The sequence below is a fragment of the Micropterus dolomieu genome, linkage group LG03 (genome assembly GCF_021292245.1).
Source record: "Micropterus dolomieu isolate WLL.071019.BEF.003 ecotype Adirondacks linkage group LG03, ASM2129224v1, whole genome shotgun sequence".
NCBI lineage: Eukaryota > Metazoa > Chordata > Actinopteri > Centrarchiformes > Centrarchidae > Micropterus > Micropterus dolomieu.
In genome coordinates this window covers 7,656,073-7,677,529 of record NC_060152.1, presented here as the reverse complement: position 1 = coordinate 7,677,529, position 21,457 = coordinate 7,656,073, and the positions used below count along the sequence as shown (strand labels likewise).

The window sequence follows — 21,457 nt, the reverse complement described above, 5'->3', positions numbered from 1 at the left end:
ATTCACATACACTGGTCTGAAAAGGAAATAAAATTGCCCCTATTTATAATAAGTGTGGGAAATTAATACTAACCACAAGCAACTGTAATACATTAAGTCTACAAATCGCTTAGGCATCTGTCTGGAAATCACTTTACAAGTTATGGTTTCTTTTTCATTCCAAAGCTCAATTTGGCTGGAAAAATACTGAATGAGTCCTCAACCAGCCTTCATGACTCACGATGGATGTGTGGACTTTCATCTTTACCTCACAGGGCAGGGGCAGCCAGGTGACCGTCATGTAAGTGTGTAACATCTGGAGCTTTGCCTCCAAAGAGAGAGCCACACTGGGAGAAGAAGGAGAGAGAGAAACATATCAAACCTCAGCAAGAGTAGTCCAAGACTGGAGCTCTGCCGGAGCTTGTTGTAAATTGTTGCTTGGGTAGTTGATATTATTTTATGTTAAAATGTAATAATATTCTTGCTGTAAGATGGTACTTAACAGTCATAAGCTGGAGACTAAACCATGATACCAGAGGTAAATGTGCAACCACAGAAAATAGATCCAAATGAATATGGGAAACAACATACTGTAATCGCATATACAACACAGAGGTTTATTCCGTTACACTAATACACTGTTCACTGGGATAATGGTAAAGGTCGCTAACCTAGTATACCATATAATGTTGGTCCTCTTCTTCAGTGGAGACCGATAAGATGACTGAATTGAGATTTACGTCCTGCTGCTTAACAACAAGTGATAATTTTGCTCTAAATGGTACAGTAAATAGCAAAACCATTTTGCTTTTATGCATTCTTGTTCTGCACTAGCCTTTTAACTCAATGACCTTTTCCAAACAGTTACCAGCCATCATGTAATTTTATCTCTGCCCACCATTTCATTGGAATAAGACATCCACAGTGTCATCATCTGACGTAAATAAGGCGGGGGGTTATTTTTACTGAGCTGCTATTTCGGTGCTCCTTCCCCTGGTCCTTTCATAGAAGGTATTTAGAGCTAATCTTATTGTCACTGGCACTGAGTGTCGCTAATCTGGAGTCAGGGGTCAATCCCTACACACTGACACTCTGTCCTAAAGGGACAGCAGCTGTCTTTAATGACATGCAAGTGAACATGTGCCACTCTTAGTTTTGTTTTGTCATTGGTAAAAGGCACCTGCTTTTGACCTGATGAACACAACTGGATGTAAATGCGTAAGTGTTGTTTTTAGAAGGAGATCATACCTTGCCAGCATCACGTTGTCTGTGTCATCCTTGCCCCATTCCCATTCTTTCCCAGGGTCCACAGCAAAGTGCAGAGGCAGCATTTTGTGCTCTGAGTCAGTGAGAGGGATCACAACTGCTGGTAGAGATGGAGGGAAAAAATATTCTTAGAAAAATGATAATACATTTTAATCCAGAACTCTGGATTGTCTGCAGACAGAAATACTTCTGAGTGCAATGAATTATTTCACTTTCTATTTTAACATCTCGGCTGCTGGGTCTGACCCAATATTGTTTTTGGATGGCCCAATCTGATATTTTTAGACTGGCAAACAATTCACTGTCTGGGCAATGTCTAGAATTTCAAGGATAAACTTATAATTTGTGCACACACACTTCCACTTGCTAGCTTCCTTGGTGTTGAGCTACAGAAGTGACAAATGTATGCAAAAGCCCAACAGCCATTAGTCACCATTCTTAAATAAACCACTAAGGTCAATATTAAAAAAAGACTGACCCATCAAGCAACGGCACGAAGCTGTAAAGTGAGAAACTGGGCACTAGTGTTATGCATTTTATTGCAAATTATTTGAGTTTTGTTTTTCAGCAACTGTGCCTGATGTGCTGGGGGTTGTAGCTTTAAAATGTCAACAGCTTAACAGGAGGCTGCTACAAAAAAAAAATACAATCAGTATTTAGATGTTGCAGTGCATTAACCTTGCTCTTTAGAGCTGTCCTTCTGCTCCATGGAGACCAGGGCAGAAAAGTGCGCCTGATCGTATGCCAGCACCAGGGGCGAGCGATGGCACTTGGCAGCTGGCACTTCCAAGGGCAGGTAGATGCCTCCAAACGGGATGGGAGCAAAGGCTAGGGGAAAGGAACAGGGAAATTAAACACCTGAAAAGTAAGACTTCAGCACTCTCTCCTGGGAGGATTTGATTTTTGATCTCTAATCCTATATCCAAACCCGACTTTTCAGTCAGTTATGAGTGTTGCATTAATTCCATTGCATTCCTGATGTCATCTCTGATATCAGTACACTGAAGTTACATTGAAGTATCTCAGCAGTAAATTAACAGCTACTACAATTATCAGTTTATTAAGGTTGTTGCTTCAGTTCCCTCACAGGGCAGAGTGCTGTAGGTTCCTTTTTGTAAAGAAAAACACACATTTGTTTTATGGAACAGAATTGCGTCACAGTATTTGGCAGTAGTTCATATTGTTTGTTTTAACCTGCTTGAGATACCAAATAGGGTGTTACTTAATTAGGACAACTCAGGCAAGTCATCAGTCACTAACAGTTAAGTAAAAAAGAGGATGAATTATCTGATGAATGCAATGTGAGGCATTAGGTGTATTACCCTCTCCTCCAGAGTCCCTCAGCATGGTGTCGGCCACCACCACTATGGGCCTTCTGAGGACATGGGCCAAGACAAAGACGTGAAACTCCTCTAAACTCTCATACACTGGTTCATCTGAGGACTCGGCCCTGAGGACAACAAGAACGCAGCTTTGGATTAACAGAAACATAATTGTTTATAGTGTTGCAAAACCAGAGATAATCAAAATTTCAAGCAGGCAGTAAATGTGTTATCTGTCTTATTAATGGATTCCTTATGACTTATAATAACAAAAATGTGAAATGTAGACTTTTTTGGTGGGCCACAAACACTAAATCCATAAATAAATGAAAGTAACAATATTGAGAGATACTTGCCAAACATTTCGAACCACTTCAGACTTAAGGGTTTGTAATATAGAGCATTGCCATTATGTTTAACCCATTGAAATTATGCTTGCTATAACAAGAAGCCGATTGAAAATGAGGGCCAGCCACTCAGTTCTGATTGTAAGCACAGTTGTTTGTTCATGAATAAAATCATGAGTGTGACTGTGTGTCGAGTTAACAGTCCCTGCATTGTAAGAGCCAGATCTTACCCATTGGTGCCGTTGGTGCTGTAGTGTATTCTCGGCTCACTGGAGGCTAGCTTCAACAGTTCATTCCACTCTTTCTGCCACTCCTCCTCAGTGTACACCAGACCAGACTGAACAGAAAGAAGGACACACACGCATTTGCCATTTAGAGAGGGAGTGTCAAATGTCACAAAAGCATGCACTGACGTTATGGCGTCTTACCACAAGGTTACATACTGACAACTGAGGAAATAAATTTAACTGGAGCCTTAACAAATCACTGTGTCGTACACAGAGTGGCAACACAGCCCTCATCAACATCATGTTTTAACCTCCATTTATGCAAGGAAACTGCTTATTAATACGTTTTTTCCTCAGAATCAACGTCCCTCTTCAGCTACAGCACATTCAGACAAGAAAGCTTCCCAGTGCATCCATAGCCATCGAATGCTAGCCGTCGTGCAGCTCCACTAAAGCAATTTTGGTTTAAGTGATTTGCTTAAGCACACCTCTGTGGTAGCTGCTGAAGAATGGGTGAACATTAGGCAGTCATTCGTGTGGCATGTCCTCTGTAGGTGTCTGCACGCTGTCTGCAACCACTTTGGAAAACACACTTAGTGTGATGTTATGCCTGCTTTCATGCAGAGAAAAGTCATGACTTCTGTAAAAAAAAAAAAAAAGCCTCTAAAGAGCCACTGTTTGCCTTTGTAGAATGTTTCTAGGGTTTTGATAAAGTGTATCAAGAGTACCAGCACTTACAGATAATATAGTTAAACAGTAGGGTGATGATAACACAATCTTAAACGGAATATTATATAAATTAAACGTACGGAATATTAGAAACACCTCTAAATATAATGCAGTCCTGTAAAACACCACCTTTATTAAGACCTCAGTAATAAGCACATAACTGAATTTATTTCCAACAATATCAACAAAAACTTCATAGGAAGTGGAATTTATGGCAGAGCTGTTGTAAGTGTAATAGATTGTGTGTACCTGATAAAGTGTAAACATATCATGTTTACATTTTATAATACAGTCATGGGTAATATGCTAGAGAGGGAGTTTAATGTAATTTCTTCACAGGCCTAATGATCAAAAATATTTACAGCTACAACTATAATATTGTACAAATGCAAATATTACACAATTATTATAGGCATGAAGTAACTGACCTGTATAGGACTGATACACCAAATCACCAAAGTATTTCCCTATAAGTCTGGGCTATGATTATTATACACATTTACTGAAAGGTTCCGGTAACCCAATGTTGTCCTGCCTGCCTGTCCAGGGGTCGTCTCCTGTTGACACTGTGTTTTGAAAGGGCTGGACTTGCTTGGAAAACAGAAAACAAATCAACAATGGCGAGCTGTGTGCACTTGACATTTCAAATGTTTTATTGCACACGTGCGAGCAGCTGCAAGCACAAATTCATAGGAAGCATGAAAAGGCCTTTTCTTGTCCATTGTCCTTGCCGACTTTTCCCTATTTGGTCAAATGACTAACTACCAACATTCTGATCCCAAGTTCACAAGCCAACTACTTACCCCATATAGTCATCTCAGAGTTTACAAAGCTGACCTAAAGAAATGGGCTGCCTCTATTACAGACCTCTTTGTTCTGCTGGGTCTGCTGCCACCTCCACCTGCGCTTCAGTGCATCTCTCTCCAACCCGTGATCCATTAGCGCATACAGGGACTTCCGTAACATCAGGTCCCGGTCATGAAAACCCCACATACCTGCAATAGAAAACAAAGCATAAACAAAATCTTATATGTATAATTGCACTTACAAATGATCAAATAAAGAAGAGCAGCAGGCATTTCAGGAGCTTTTTATAGTTTTTTGTGTTGTTATCTCTAAAAAATCCTCTTATTGACAGAACAAACAAAATAGAATAACTGTAAACTAACAAATGAAAAGCTGAATTTGTAGCTATTTTTACCTTTTAAAAAGCACAGGTTAAGCACATGAACATTATTAGAGGGGCTTGAACAATGCCTGCACATTAGTTAGAATATTATTCATTTTCAGCACTAGGGTTCCTAAGTGGGCCACGAAGGCTGACGTGCACTACAACAATGTAAAATGCAATTAGGGCTTAAACTAACAAAGACGCTCTCTTAATGAATGCTAACGGAGTGCAAATATGCACGGTATTGGGATCTTGTTTGAAAGGTCTGCGATACTCACCAAGCGAAGCTGCGTGTAACAGGCAATTTCCGTCTCCGCTTGTTGCCAGAGGCAGCAGACTCTGACAGTTTGAAACCACTTTTGTCCACCAGTTCAGTCGCCCTGTAGACAAATAGGAAAAACTTAACTCACCATGGTTGCATTATTTATGACTGGTTGCTTTTGTGTGGTCCACTATATGACATGTAGTAAATCAGCTGTAAATCAACTGTCAATGTTTCAGTGCATTGGCTTTAAGGCATGTGATATCATGTTAAAAATAAATAAATTAATTAATTAAAAAAAATCTTTTTCAAACAGCAACCCCTGCATGCAAATCCTAGAATCTCATATGTGGGTTTGTATTCAGTTCTTCTCACCAGCATGCTCCAAGGCCACCATCATCGACTGCTCAATAAGGTCCCTCTCGATGAAGCCACGGAAGTCATCCCGGTACACCGTGAGGTCTGGTAGTTGAAAAGTGCACAGGGGTGTGTCCAGAAGGGGCTCACTACTGCTACCTCCAGTGCTTGAGACGTGAGAGCGTGCCAGAGACACGATGGTTGAACTGGCGTGGGAAATGCCCCTCGACAGACGCTTTTCTGTAGCTGCTACAAATCAATGGGAGAGGACGTGTAGAAAAAGGTGTTTTATACAGTATATTTTTATATGTTATTCTGTGTAGTGATCTAGTAAATTTGGGACACGTTCAGTAGAAATTTGGGAAAGAAAAGATAGGGGCCAATGGTTAGCATAAGCAAATAATACTTGTAATCGTCTGGGCCTCCTTTCAGGTGCTTTGCATTGGTGTGTGTCCTCATTTAACATCACTTACTGAGCCTACCACTTAAAACTGGTGTATACCAGTAAAATTATACTATGCTACATAAAAACATAATTGATGGTGGCCTGACCTTGCACCACCTCATCTTGGCGGTGGAGTATAGGCCTTCCTATCCGTGCCATCTCCTTTTCGGGAGGCAGATAAGTCCTCTCCTCTGCAAACGAATACGCTAGGTTCCCAGCATGCACCTGTCGCAGCTGCTCAAAGTCACTGAGGGCAGCAGTAAAATCCCAGTTCTTGCCTACATAGAGAGAGAGAGAGATAGGAACATCTTCCTGAGCCACCAGGTCCAGCATGACAACCTGAACCTTGTTTCTAGGTCGATCTAAACTCATTAAATCAAATGAAACATCCTTAATGAGTTTAAACATTTACTACAAGTCAATGCAACCATAGAGTGTATTGTGTTATGTAAAGGCCACTGGCACATTCCTTCACTTGGGTAAACATCAGAATTTGGAGCACGTCCGGGCTCGCTGGTTTGCTGCTGTTCACTGCATTGCATTACATTTTTAACCCATATTCTTATTTGCAACTTGTGTTGCTGCTAGGCAACAGGAGCCCTGCTGACTCCAGCTATACTTTCCTTCCTTAGTGTATGATAGCCTAATTAACAGTAACAAGCCAAAAGCACTGACTGAGACACCGTCAATTTAGGTGCTGCTCATAACATCACCAGCTGTCAACTGAAGTGAATACATTAATTGAACACATAACGGATTCTACAAATTTGCTCTTAAAGTTGAACTTGGTTTGATTATGAATGACTGGCTAAAAAACAAGTCTGATTTGATGTTCATCACTTCTCTACTTGCAATTTTGCATTGTGTAGCATGTGCACTGGATAATGTGTCACTAACATTAATATGTCAATTATATTTCTGTCTAAGACTAGTGGTATAATGAAATACTCTGCAACTCACCCTCCAGCAGATCTCTGGCCAATCCCGGTTCGGCTCCAGTGGAACGGACAAAGTCGGACAGGACTGCGTCCATATCCACGGTCATGTGATCATGAATTCACACGTTTGTAGGTTGTGTCCGGGCAGAAAATACTAAATAAAAAGAAACACAGACTCTGCTCTCCCTGGCAGGACAGCAAGGGAAGGGGTGGGGGGTGGAGGGTCCAGTCCACTACTCTACCAGCCACACCTGAAAAGAGAACACAGATATAACAAGATTAAACATGCACGAATAAACTCATTTATAGTGGTTTGTTTTTAGTTCATAGGATGTAGACCATAGAGGGAAAAACATTTTTAAGCATCAGTATGCACAGACTACTTTAAACCCGATATATACTTCAGTGGTTGGTGTCAAACTGTGTAATTCTCTACTGAATGATTTAAAGGATTGTTTAATTGTTTCAGTTCAAGAAAATGTATGAAGAAAGAATAATTTAACTACATGAAATTGGTTGTTAAGTAACTAATGGACAGACCGATGGTTTTGTGATAGCGTTGATCTCTTATCTTGAACATGAACTGCTCCAGAGCAGGTTAACCATTCGACATAAGTTACCATGGCGATGTACCCCTGTCAGATGTGAACCACGTTGTGACTGAAAACTCAGGGTTAAACCTAAAGTAATATCGCTATTGTCAAATCCTGCCTCGTAGTACAAACCCCTGGATGCTTTTGAACTCAACACCTTTGCAGGCACTGGTCCCACCCAAGACAGCAGCTGTGGCACCCAGAGTCAACAGGTTTGACAAACTGTTTGCTCAGATTTGCCTTGAAACCCAATAAAAGTCAAATGACAACATATGTAGGGTAGCTGCTGTTAAGTGTGATGTTTGTCATGTGGGTAACTTTACTGTGTGGTTGCAGTCTTCATCCTGTTTTTGTGAACACTTTTTAATTAACTGTTATGAATTCAGAAAAGCTGTCAGGCTCCATCTCTTAAGGCCATCTATTTCAAAATCTTGACTTGAGACCAATGTGCTTCAATACCGCCTTCAGATGTGACCTGTTGAATATGTAAAGACAAGATTTTTTTCTGCCAGAGAAACTGATCATTAAAGTCATGACCGGAAACCATGTAACACTAAAGATATGTGTCAGAGAAAAAGAGACATACGTCTTCTACTAACAGCTAAGATAAAGTCTGCTTTCACTCTAAATTAATTTGGCAAATATTAGATTTTTGTATATATAATCAGTGTTAACAGTGATTTTACATTTAGATAACAGTATAGAAAAAATATATTTTTCAAGGTAGGAAAGTAAATGGACCTCAATGCTATTTCAAATATAAAGTCAAACTTGTTTGAGAAGTGTGATATGAGGGAATAGTATTCCTTTGAAGAGGCCCCGTTGAAATCAATTCGATTTTACTGTTCAAATTTCAATGGCAGATCCTCAAAAGGGCCAGCATTAGTTGGGCCTTGAAATCAATACAGAAACATTATCAAGACATAGGGGAAAAAAAGTCAGCAACAATGAGCAGTTGACACAAAGGAGGTAGAGGGCAATCAATGCACAGCCAGACAAAAGGCACGAATCAAAGTAACTCTGGCTAAAAAGATGTACTTTTAGAGCCAAGCTAAACCTAAAAGCCTTTATTTTACCAAGAAAGCTATTCTAAGTGCACATACACCTTTTCAGCAGTGCTTTGAACCACACTCAGACAGTTAAGCCTTGTTCTGTAAAATCTGTCCTTCCACAGCACTTTGCTGAGTTAGTATAATGTGTAAATAAGGGGCGGCTGTGGCTCAGGAGGTAGAGTGGGTTGGCTGTTAATCGGAAGGTCGGCGGTTCGATCCCTGGCTCCCCCTGGTTGCGTGTCGAAGTGTCCTTGGGCAAGATACTGAACCCCGATTTGCCCCTTGTCGAAAAGACTAGAAAGGCGCTATACAAGTACGGAGCATAAGTGTTTGAAAAATCTCAAACATCTGGTAAATGATAAACCTTGCTGATCAAAAAGGAAATGAAATCCTTCATTGTTATACTAAATGCAAATCCAGCTACAGTATGCTATTTTTACTTGACCTGGATTGCGAGCATTACTATTAAGTACTAATATTAAAACTAAATATTACTTCAGGTCTACCTTTTGACATACCAACATAGTGACTTAAATACAGCACCCAACATGTAATTCAATACATGAATAATGACAATGCTCTTTGGGTAAAAAATTGCCGTGCACAATTGTAAAACTATCCAGTCATTATGATGCCTTGAAGTTCAGAAACAGCCTAATCCAGTTTTGACTGACTTTTCTTTTTATCTACCTACAGTCATCTATTCCCATCCGTCCCATGGCTCATCCAACACCCAATGTTCCTGCCTCATCTCTGACTCAGTGAACTCTCCACTGCGCCTGATGAGTCACGAGTTTACTCTTCTTACACCTCTCCATCGTTCTTGCGCTACACACACACTCCCTACCTCCCTCAGTTTCTCCATCATTATTACAGGAAAAACTGCACAGGCACGCAGGGGAGGAACAGAATTCAGTACAAAAGGCCTTTCTCAGCCAGCCGAGTATTTCTAGAGCGTTCTCTGCATAGTCAGGCATTCAGCAGCCTCCCCTGCAGCATCTCCTAGCATTCTCGCAGTTTTGTCAACTCTGTGATATTAAGGTCTACTGATCACATTCACAACACCTTACAGATGTGAGACTGAAGCCAGTTAACCATTTAAAATGACTAGGTACCAAACAGACCCCACGCGTGAGTTAGACCTTGATCTGACATATATTAGCACTGCATCAAAAAACACCAGGGGCTGTGTTGGAGTGAGTATGTTGCTATAGGTACCAGTAAGAAGATGTAATGCTAACCAGTCCAGGAAGTTCAGTTTGTTATCAAACTAAAAGTCTGATGCCTTTAAGGCCAACGTCGTTTCCAGCGTCTCTAAACAGTGAATGGCATGATGATATAAGGGACAAACTAAAAGGAATCACTTCTAATTCACTGCACTGCAGTAAAAGCTTAGCCCGGATCAACTTTTGTATCAGACTGACCTGCATTTGTTTGCCAGAGCCCAGATCAGTATTCTTATTTACATGAATGAGGAGCTTGAGCTTTTTTCTAAAAGGTTCAATTGACCTTCGCGACCCTGATCCCGACGAATGCAGGTTGGATGCCGCCCTGCCTTTCGTGGACATGTGTAAGGGATTAAGGATAAGAGGGGATGAGAGTTAAAGGTTACTGAAATGAACATTAACTCTCCCAAAACCAAGAAAAAAAGAACCAAATATTAAGAGTAAGACCGAGCAGACAGCATGGCTACAGAGGTAAAACTCTAACTAACCTTTTTAGTAATTTACAGTTACAGGTATTAAACACATGTGCAGACTCTGAACTGAACAATGACAATGAGGTGTTAATTTGTGACACCAGGCTCATATGAAGTTCAATGCAAGAGGCTTGTATGACGCAGAAGACCTGCATCACACATGCCTCTCCTATATAAAATATGTATTATAGAAAGCCTTGTGTTCTGTTGACTGACTCAGTGAAAGACCAACTCAGATGGAATAAAAAAATTACACAGGAATTGAAAGTTGAACGATATAAAAAATTAACTTAAAGAAAATGTTTAATAACCTTAGAGCAATATCCATGCTGGAAAATCCCCACCAATTAGTATCTATATTAATGATTATTGGGAATCAAACTTTTGTCTGTCACAAAGTAACAGAAATGTTCCTCTGACAAGGTTTAAAAAATGCACATTTAAAAACACTTAAAAATGTGTTTAACTTACCTTTACTCACTCAGATGGCTTTAGCAGAATCCAGCCTCTGCCTGGACCTCTGGGTACTATGTAAAGCCTCTTGTTTGTTTACTTAATAGAATCCCATAAAAGGCAATTTACTGGTTTGGTTATTCTGATTATTCAAAAGAAACACTGCAAGCAGTGAAACAGGCGATAAAAGTGAAGGGCTGTGGACAGAAAGTCCCAACACAGACCAACAAAAGGCCGGCTGTTGTCACTTTGGGCCTGTATCATCAGGCATTCCTGTGAACCCACTCTGATGCTTTTGATGTAATGTCACATGGCTCTCCTTCAAAAAAACTTGGAAAAGACTTGTTTTGAGAAAAAGCCTGTACTCTTGCTAATTGTGTGTTGTGTGCTTTTTAATTGTTTTAATCAATCTGTATGCTCAGTAAAAAGGCCATGCCATTTATTATTATTTATTTATTTGATCAGATTTGAAAGCATTTTAGCGTGTTAGTTTAGCCTAAAAGTGTCTTGGTCAGAAATGGAAAGAGTGAGAAAATTTTACTCAAGTAAAAGTAAAAAGTAGGGTAAATTAAAATGTACTATAAGAAAATGTTGCTGTGTTACATTTAAAAAAAAAAAAAAAAAAGGCTGGCAATGTATATGAATATGTTATGTGATAGACCTATTAAATTAAAGAGAAATAATTAAAGTGTCAATAACATAACATGTCAATGTATACATACCACACAGCCCCTATGTCCAAACAATATACCCATAGCTGGCACTTTGCAGCCTGTGCAAACAACTGATGATCCATTGCACAACCATCTTCCTCAGTGTAGTCTCAGTAGAATTAACCAGAATAGAGGACAAAACTCAAACAATTAAACAAAATGACTGACTATCAATAAAAAGAGCTATGGACACCATGTCGGGTGCGACAAGCATTATTAGGCTACAGAAATTAAACACCCTGCCACTCCTTATAGAGTCAACATAAGAATAAAATGTCACCAAGGCAGACAAAACAGACATATACTAAACATTAAAATGTGCAGCCACAAATACACATATTAAAGCAAATAGAGATCTGAACAGTTTTTTGCAACGTGTAGTACAAACACACACACACACACACACACACACACACACACACACACACACACACTACAAACACTACGTTGCCTAACAAGGTTGACATTCTCTTCTAGAGAATGAGTTACAACCATCACTGTTAAGTCTGTTGTTGTATTCACCTGTCTGTGAGCATTGTGCAGAGCAAAGTCCTCCTCCATCTGCTCTAGGTTTACAAAACACAACAGTCCACTCAGACTCACTGTCCCACTATAACCAGTCCACATAGCCTCTGTCCCACTTGCACTGAAGGTATACTTGCCTAAGTAAATGCAGTAAAGTCACCGCTGCAGGATCCACTATGAGCATTTTAAAATTAATCCAGACCCAGCCCACACCTGTTGGTTACGCAATATAACAGGTATATTTGATGTGAAGAACATAAAAAAAGACACTGTTATAGTAATGACAGTAAATGTTATTCATTAATTCGACCCCTGGTTTTGGTTCTAATTACTACCTACATTATGACACTTTTAAATTGGTGCAATATAACAAATGACACAAGAAAGACTTAAACAAAAGGTGGGAATGTCAGAGCATACAGTAATTAAGACTGAGCAGTAAAACCTTCACACTGACTGAACAACAATGAAGGTTTGGGAAGCTGCAAGTTTATTGAGTTCATCAAATGCATTTATTGTGAAATGTTACTGAAGAGTCTGACATTACCCATTCCGGTTTCACTGTCATATGGTTAGCAGGGCCTAGAATTCATGCTTGACATACTGTTACATGGCGTTCACACAAATATAGGGCCCTATGATTCCCACGATGCGGAAAACACAGACTTTGATGATAACAATGGCATCAACTGTAAAACGCGGAATATCATGAAATCTGCCAAAATGTGGATGCATTTTACAAAAATCTGAGTTTTCCCAAGCATTACAAGCATTTTTTACACGCATAGTATTTTAATACACTACTGTAGAGTGAATTGTCCCCATATATAAATTTGCACATACATTTGAATACTTCTATACAAATTTGCATAATACATCAAATTTATTGATATTGATTATATTTTTAAGATTTTCTTATTAAATTGTTGAAATTGTATTCATCCACCACTTGATTACACACCGTTTCTCGTGACAAAATGCGCTTAAATCGGAAAAAGAAAAATTTTAACGGAAAACACGTAATTGAGGAAAAAATTAAAGAGAATCTAGAAAAAACATTGCGCCCTACAAATGCATAATAAAGTATATTTCATCCCTAAAAAACAGACTTTATTTGGGGACCAAAACGTTGAATCTGGTAGTTAGCAAAAACATATTCTGCACAAGAAAGACCTTGTGTAGACTCCTGGCTAACAGTAACAGCGATGCTGCCAACATGGGGCAGTCAGTGATTTGTGTCTGGGGATGGCTGAGCTTTTGTCTGGCAGGAGGGCTTACGTAACAGGAGCTGCTGAAAACACGTGGGTGCTGAGCTGAGGGCTGGGCGAATGGCCTGGATCACTGAGGGAGATAGAGGTCACCACAGCCCACTGCGTCAGCCCTCGGTGGGCTGAGAGGGTCAATTTACTGCAGGGAGTAGGGACACAAGTTTGTTTTGCTAGGCTTCAGATAATTTATGAAGGAAATGTTTATATTCTTCTTATGGAATGCATGCCCTCACATTTGAGATCTACCTACATTCACACCAGGAGAAACAGCTGAGTCTTCTACTACTGACCAATGAGCAGCTGAACTGGTGGAGATTAAAGGAATCATTCTCTTCCGTAGGGGATTCAGTAAGCCTGATTCTCTAGCCTGACAGAAAAGACACTTACCAGTGAGAAAAAGAAATTTTAAAAAAATAGAGAACACAGGCCAAACAGTGAAACAGCTATGTAAACAAGCAGTAATACACCAACAAGACATTTTTAAATATGATCTGCAAAGAAGCTAGCCTGGTTCACAGACATCTGAATCACTGTCCACATGTCTGATTTTTCTTTTGGCAAAAACTAAATGTCAATCCAGCCTGATTATCAGGTGACATAAAAGACACAAGAAATAAACACAAAAGCAACTTACTCTGTTGTCATTACATTACACAACAGGCTTAATATTTTTCTAATAATACTTTTTATTATTTTCTATGTGAAGCATTCTAAACTGCATTTCCTGTATGAAAGGTGCTAAATGAAAACAGCTTGCTGTTATCATCATTGTCTTTGTTGTTATAAAGTAAAACAGGAGTTAGCAGTGTTGGTACAATGTGTTGTTATCAGCCTGGGGTGAGGCCATTATCCACTTCTCAGAGCAAAACCAAAATAAGGAACATAAGGAGAGAAACAGACAACAAAACATATGACACAAAGGGCAAGACATTAAGACAAGGCATTTAGCCTACTGTGTGCAAAAGATGCTAGGGCTCTAAATGCTTTGTCATGCTTCACTGTGTAGGTTACTCATGCAAGGTCACTCAATATGGCATGACCTAAATTATGTGAACACAAGAACAATATCTTTTTACGGCACTGAAGAAGAGCTTATATTAACATGAACCAATAAATTACGTAAACATTTTCTAATTTAAAGATCCACAATCTGTATCATAAAAGTTGCAACTAAAATTCTCATGCATTCGCGCCAGTGGAAACAAGTTGTGAACACAGCATTGACATATTTTCACCTTAAGTTGATATTGCAAAGTTTTGTTAGCAAAATTAGTTTCTTCTGTAATTATCCAGCAGTTAGGGAGCAACATTATCATTCATTTTGGGTTGTGTGTTTGTATCTACATGATAAATTTAAGTCAAACATTCATTCTCTTTTGGCTCTGTTTCTCCACCAACTCCTGAGGGAATATATGTGGTTGTTTAGCAACTACATTAGGGCTGAAACGATTCATTGATTAAATCAATTACTAAAATGCATGGATGCAAATTCTTTGCATCGAGGCTTCGTTTAATCCAAATAACTTTTTAGCACACTATTTCGCTGGGACCTTTATTACTGTCGCACATTGTGCTTATACTGTGTGAATGCGACGTGATTATATTGCTGCTGTTTGCAAAGTGGAGGAAGAGAGAGAAAATAGTGAGGGACGAAGAAGGAAGTGTCCATAATATGGGATTATTTCAAGCTACAAGAAAACAACAACTCTGTAATGTTACAGTCCGTCCACCGTAAAACAAAGCTTATGTCGCCTAACTTTACCGCAACAGCACCTGAACAGCATCAGAAAGCATCCGGTGTTCTGACAGCGGACAACAGACAAGGTAACAGTAACAGCAACTTTAGCATTTAGCTGTAATCATGATTGATTGTTGAGCTGAAGGCTAGCCAAAGTAAGCCGCAATCCTCAGCTGAAAATGTATACATGTGTTTGTTGTTCTCCTGGTGGGGCCTTGAGTTTGGGTTGTAACGTCACAGTCATGAGTTAACTGGGTGTCGGGGAACTGCACCTTAGTATAACTTGTATAGCACTCGGGTGATGTTTGTGTTTCTAAAGCAGCTGTCTGGTTGTTGGCCTGTTGATGTTGTTGTGTCTGTATGACACACTATGAATTTCCAAAAGGACAAATAAATATCAATCATCTAAAAACATACACAGCTGATCCCGTTATCAGGGTGGGGGGCGCCGCCGCCAAGCAAAAGTACTAAATGAAGCATCTATGAAATAATGTATAGAAGTTTGAGTACTAAAATCATTGTTATTTGCAGCCCTAAACTAAATGCCCCACTATGTTCACCAGGTAGTTGCTACCTGCGTCTGTCGACCGTTTGGTGCTAAGCAAGTAGTGTTCAGTGGGCTTTTAGAGCTTTTTTGCTGAAAACAGCTGCCTGCTATGGCCAAAAACAACACTAAGAGAGCAGTGAAAGTGAACCAAAACAGCTAAACAATGAGCTGAAACTCACCATAAAAGCTCCATAAAGCAGAGGGGTTCTCCAAATTATGGTGATAATTCTCTGTAGGTTCATCTCTATGAGCAACGACTTAACATTGTCATTTGATCTATTATTATAAAGAAAAATATTGATTATAGCCACTTCAATCAAAGTGAAATGAAAAATAATTCTAATCCCTTATTCCTGGCAGGGTCATTTATCTATCCCTCTCATAACCAAAACCTGCCCACATATTCTGTTTCACTCTGACACACGTCACATTACAGAAGCTAAAGACGCTCTAATTTATGTTTTGCTGAGACTTAACTAAGTAAGATATAGGCTAGAAGGACCCTGAGCATTTTATATTTGCCAATAACTGAGAATAGCTCTCTTGTATCTATGGACATTATAGATGTAAAGAACTCAGGTTTTAATGCACAGACAGATAATTTTGTTATTCTGAGCATTAAAATGCTATTTGAATATATATATATATATCTGAGCATGTTCCAATTCTGTGTTCTGAATAATGGTAATGGATTTACACTTTTATTTACACATCATGGGTTGTGTCTTTCACAGAACCTGCTTCTCCACATGCTTATCAGATTAAACTAGGCATACCTACAGTAGGTGTCCATAGAGAATGAAAACAGGTTCATGGATAGTAACGTGTCTAGAAAGAAAGATTCACCACTTTATGTTTGGCTCACTGAGGTTACAATCATGGTGTGAAACATGAGCTTTGCTTTACAATTAAGAGGAAAAGGAGCTGGGGTCAAAGAATAAGAGGAGTACACTACACTTGAATAGACACTTAACAATGACCTGAGCCAGACAATTTTCAGCACAGTTTGTTACAAGACCTTATAAAATGAGCGCAACTGAGTTGTGCCGTCTCCCTTTAATGGTCAAGACAGGACGAATGACCACGTCTATAAATGTGTCAGTTCTATTTTAGTTCAGTTTTAGTCCTTTCCGGTGATCACAGTGAATGTAACACACCCTCTCAGTCAAAACCATATGAGTAATGAGATAAAGGGCAGTAAGTAAACACACAAGGGAGGACATTGTGGGTGGTGGGAGTTGTAGCAGGAGTTGTATGTGTGTCCCCAGTGCTCCATCTCTGGGCCAGTGGGATGGAGGGATACAACCTCTCAATCTTTGGACAGAACTATGAGTCCTGACATCTGAGCTAGACCAATATAACAACCGATATACCTGTCATTCTATCAGTAGGCATACTAGGTAAATTTTAAAAAGGTCAAGATCAAGATAGTTAGTTTGCATTTTGTACTTTTGCTCAAATAAGTTCTATCTGCCAATGTATCGACATCAGCCTCAAAAATCTAGTATTGTGCGGGCTACACTAACAGCTAACAAGGGAAATTTGGAGAGACTTAAATCTCCACATGATTGATGCACTTAAGTCTCAGTCAGTCTTATGTTGTCAGAGTTTAGAGCACAGTCTGAGTGCTCTATCTGTGACAGACATAGCTTACTGTCCATAAAACCACATTCATTAAACCAGACCAAATGCATCGTTGTTCATTCACTTTTTCAGTGAGTTTTTTTTTTTTTTTATTCTCCAGAAACAGGGCTGGGTTTGCGGAGAACAATCAATCACAGCAAATAACTTATGACTGAAGAAAACCAGAAAAGGAAGACAAACAAAGGTGTGGTGAGATGGCTGTCCTTCTAATCTGGTTACTGACTGAGCCCAGTCAGCCTACACTGACTCATTATATAACATGAGAGCTACAGTTGGGAAGGAGGCTGATCGCTGCCTGGCTAAGGAAAGAAGGAAAACCCTGCCCTTTACACAGTTCTTCTCTCAGCTGAACGGAGCAGTACAATGGCACTGCTGCAAATGTACTATGCAGAATGAATATCTGCTATAGGATGTACTGCTTCAGTCCCGCTTGACAGAAAAAGCAAAAGGGTTAAAAAACAGACTTGGACAAGAAAATGCACTACAAAGCATTGCAAAGCAAAATCCTTGCTTGTAATATCATTCTACAGGGCTGGACTATGCTTTCATTACTGACAATTTTGTAGTTTTGTTGACAAAAAAACCTAGAAAAATAAATACAATATGGAAATGGAAAATTGCTCCGTCTGTAAAGACAAAGTAAAAGATATCTCACCCAATTTTGACAATTTTTTGCACCATCAGTTGTCTTCAAGGGCAACTGGATGCATCATATAAACAGTGTAACGTAAGCACATTCATTTCCAAGGGCTTGCATAATGCTTCAGCATATGATAAGCATTGCATTGTAAAAACCCCCTCAGGCTTACATACAAGGTTGCTGCAGAAAGATGTTTGTGTAGCAAAGCAAGTCAGTACTTTTCCTCCTTTCTCAAAGTCAAAATAAATTCATTTATAAAGCACTTTAAAATAATATGTTCATGATAGAAGAGAGGGACCAAAGCATTTCACCTAGGGGTGGGAGATTTGATTGTGAACGATTAAAATGTCTCCACGATCTGCCTTTTCAGAGAGATCGTTAATATCGTGCTACAGTGCACAATCTATCAGTTTTAGTTCTATGGCTCATACACGCAATTTACTGTCAACATCGCAAGTCAGCTGCCTGCGTACTCCGCTGTCTACAGAGGCAACACTGCAAAGCTGCAACTTTTAGAGCAATTGTGCAGGGCAACGTTGCCGTCAATGGTAATGAGTAATGATTACTACCATAATCTCCTTCCCCCACCACCCGCTCCGCACCGCCGTTATCCATTCAAAACATAGTCGGACTTGCCACTAGCAAGATTGCCCAGCAACATTGCTCAAAAAGTTGCCCGGCGTATCATCAGCTTAACTGTTATCATAAAGTTAACATTAAAGTTCCCCGTGTACCCCGGGTGCTCTGCCTCAACTCCCTACGATTTACGGAGTATGCTGATGAACAGAAAGTGCTAAAGCAACCGCTAACCGCGGCTAACTAATTGCTGTTATATAATTAGGTCATATTTATTTTTTCCAGCATCCTTTGCACTATGCTCCATCACACTGTGTACATGTATGCATGTATATGTACCTGTATATCATATCCACCATCAACATGTACATAATGACAATAGTTTACTGTCGCATCCTTTGCACTCTGATAACTGCACTATTTGTCAATATGTCTATATTGTTTTGTTCATAGTGTGTATATTAGTGTTGTCTATTCTGTAGTTTGTGTCTGATTTTATTTTATTATTATTTTATTATTGTGTTATGGTATTATTGTATAAGTAAGCACATCGTGAGCAGTGTACAATCCTGAGTCAAATTCATCGTATGTGTACACATACCTGGCAATAAAACTGATTCTGATTAGCTCAGTTAGCCTAATGGTCATCTGAATCAGCCCGGACTGGGAGCTCGGATCGCCAGGAGAGTGTATTGTGTTAAACGTTACACCTCTACTCAAGCACTGGAGGTTTTCAGGCCAGGATAATGTCAGAGAGCGGCGCCTCAGAACTGGAACCAAGCGAGCGGTAAACAAAACTGCGGTGAGCGGCCTCCCAGTGAACACGGCATGAACAGGACCGAACACAGACCAACAGGGTTTCTCAATACCGAGTTCGCCAAGTTCGGACTTCTGTACTTTAAAGCTCGGACTTGGCAAGTTCGGCTCGGGAGTACAGACTCCCAGGAACGGGAGCACGCAGTCCGTCATTCATCAATTGGAACAGCAGCGGACTTGATGACGGCCGGACCCATTAGCGGGCGGGACCTCACATCTCAGAAAATGTCGTAGCAATCAGCTCTGTCTTGAGAAATCAACCACATATTTGTAGTTAAAACAACTATATTCCCGCATAAAAAAACTCTTAAAACTACTATATGTGCCATTGACTACCGTACAATATTCTTCCGAAATAAGGTCCCATGGTGGTCCACCGGAAGGGGAGGGACTTAGGCTCTCTATAGTACCGAGGTGATTTACATAGTGTGTTGATGGACAGATACATTTTCTTGTTTAAATTCATTCTTAGTCTATTAATAAAGTAGTGTTATTTTTCTCTTTTACCATCCATCCATCGCCAACTGCTTATCCTGTGTACAGGGTCACGGGGAGCTGGAGCTGAAATCAGGCGAAAGGCGGGGTACACCCTGGACAGGTCGCCAATCCATCGCAGGGCCACACATAGACAAACAACCACTCACACTCACACCTACGGACAATTTAGGGTCACCAATCAACCTAGTCCGGATGTCTTAGGACGGTGGAAGGAAGCCGGAGAACACACGCAGACACGGGGAGAACATGCAAACTCCACAAAGCAACCTTCTTGCTGTGAGGCAACAGCGCTATCCACCGGACCACCGTGCCACCTCTGTTAAATCAATAACTTGCAAAATAGTCTTAAAAACCAACAGGAAAATGAATTGTGATCCTGCCTGAAATTAATTGTGATATGATATTTTTACCATGTCGCCCACCCCTAATTTCACCTATTTAGCGATTCTTATCCAATACACTTTTTGTTAAAATCGGCGAATAGTTCCTCATGGGTAGGTAGCCCTTTGTTTTTCGTGTTCTCTGAAAAAAAATCCGGTTTTCCTACACAGCCCCTGGGTCTGTAAATTAAGCACAAACAAAGCTGCTCGGAGTGAGCAGAAGGTGGTGGCGGCGCGCTCGAAGCAGTGGGAGAGAATGTAAACAAACAGTGGTACGTTCGAACATGCTGGACTTCTTAGGGGACGTTAGCTGTGAAGATGACTGAGAAGCAGCCACAGAGAGAAAGGTCTGAGGAACTGTGAGACAAGTTATAAGACCAGGCAAGGAGAATAATAATAATAATCCTTATTTGTAGAGCACTTTTCAAAAACAAGTTACAAAGTGCTTTAACAAGTGTAAAGAATAATACAAAAAAACAAGAGCATGAAAAATTAATATAAAATTAGTAAAATACAATAAAATAAAAGGGATAAAATAAAGTCAAATAAGATCAGGAAAGGCTCTCCTATAAAAGTATGTTTTAAGAAGGGACTTAAGAGTTCATTGACTCAGCCGACCTGATTTCCTCGAGCAGGCTGTTCCAGAGCCTCGGGGCCCTGACAGCAAACGCTCTGTCCCCTTTAGTTTTCAGTCGAGACTCTGGAACAGACAGCAGACCTCTGCCCGAGGATCTCAAGGTACGTGCTGCTGCGTATGGGACTAAAAGGTCAGAAATATAACAAGGCGAGAGGCCATGAAGAGCTTTAAAAGTGATCAATAGAATTTTAAAGTCACTTCTAAAACATACTGGGAGCCAGTGTAATGAAGCTAAAATAGGAGTAATGTGGTCATATTTCTTTGTTCTGGTTAAAAGCCTGGCAGCTGAGTTCTGGACAGTCTGGAGTCAATCAATAGATTTTTGGGTTAAACAGGTGAAAAGGCTGTTGCAATAATCCAGGCGTGATGAGATGAAGGCGTGTAAAATGGTCTCGGTGTCCTTAAAAGTTAACATAGATCGAATTTTTGCTATATTTCTAAGTTGATAAAAACATGATTGAACAAGCTTTGTGGTGTGCTGCTCGAAATTTAAATTACTATCAAACCAAACACCAAGGTTCTTTGCCACAGGCTTAATGTGATTTACTAGGGAACCAGCAGATGGCAGTATTTGATTTGCCATCTGCTGAGACCCGATGACCAGGATTTCTGTTTTGTCTGAGTTCAGCTGGAGG

General features: G+C 40.0%; 1 protein-coding gene across 12 annotated transcripts in view; it reads right to left on the bottom strand.

Annotated features, from left to right (window-relative positions):
• The window catches only part of otud7b (OTU deubiquitinase 7B), a 39,877-nt gene that overhangs the window by 5,868 nt on the left and 12,552 nt on the right, over window positions 1-21,457 (bottom strand). For 2 of the 12 annotated variants that reach the window (XM_046044968.1, XM_046044969.1), the window contains exons 2-12: window positions 7,066-7,294; window positions 6,213-6,383; window positions 5,679-5,909; window positions 5,320-5,421; window positions 4,738-4,865; window positions 3,630-3,719; window positions 3,145-3,251; window positions 2,568-2,695; window positions 1,924-2,073; window positions 1,228-1,345; window positions 221-326 (exon numbers count right to left, since the gene is read on the bottom strand). In XM_046044968.1, coding sequence (XP_045900924.1) covers window positions 221-326; window positions 1,228-1,345; window positions 1,924-2,073; window positions 2,568-2,695; window positions 3,145-3,251; window positions 3,630-3,719; window positions 4,738-4,865; window positions 5,320-5,421; window positions 5,679-5,909; window positions 6,213-6,383; window positions 7,066-7,150 — 1,416 coding nt within the window. In that variant the 5' untranslated portion in view covers window positions 7,151-7,294. The remainder of the gene's footprint in view (window positions 1-220; window positions 327-1,227; window positions 1,346-1,923; window positions 2,074-2,567; window positions 2,696-3,144; window positions 3,252-3,629; window positions 3,720-4,737; window positions 4,866-5,319; window positions 5,422-5,678; window positions 5,910-6,212; window positions 6,384-7,065; window positions 7,295-21,457) is intronic. The other 10 variants (XM_046044971.1, XM_046044972.1, XM_046044970.1 and 7 more) reach the window with 10 other exon arrangements.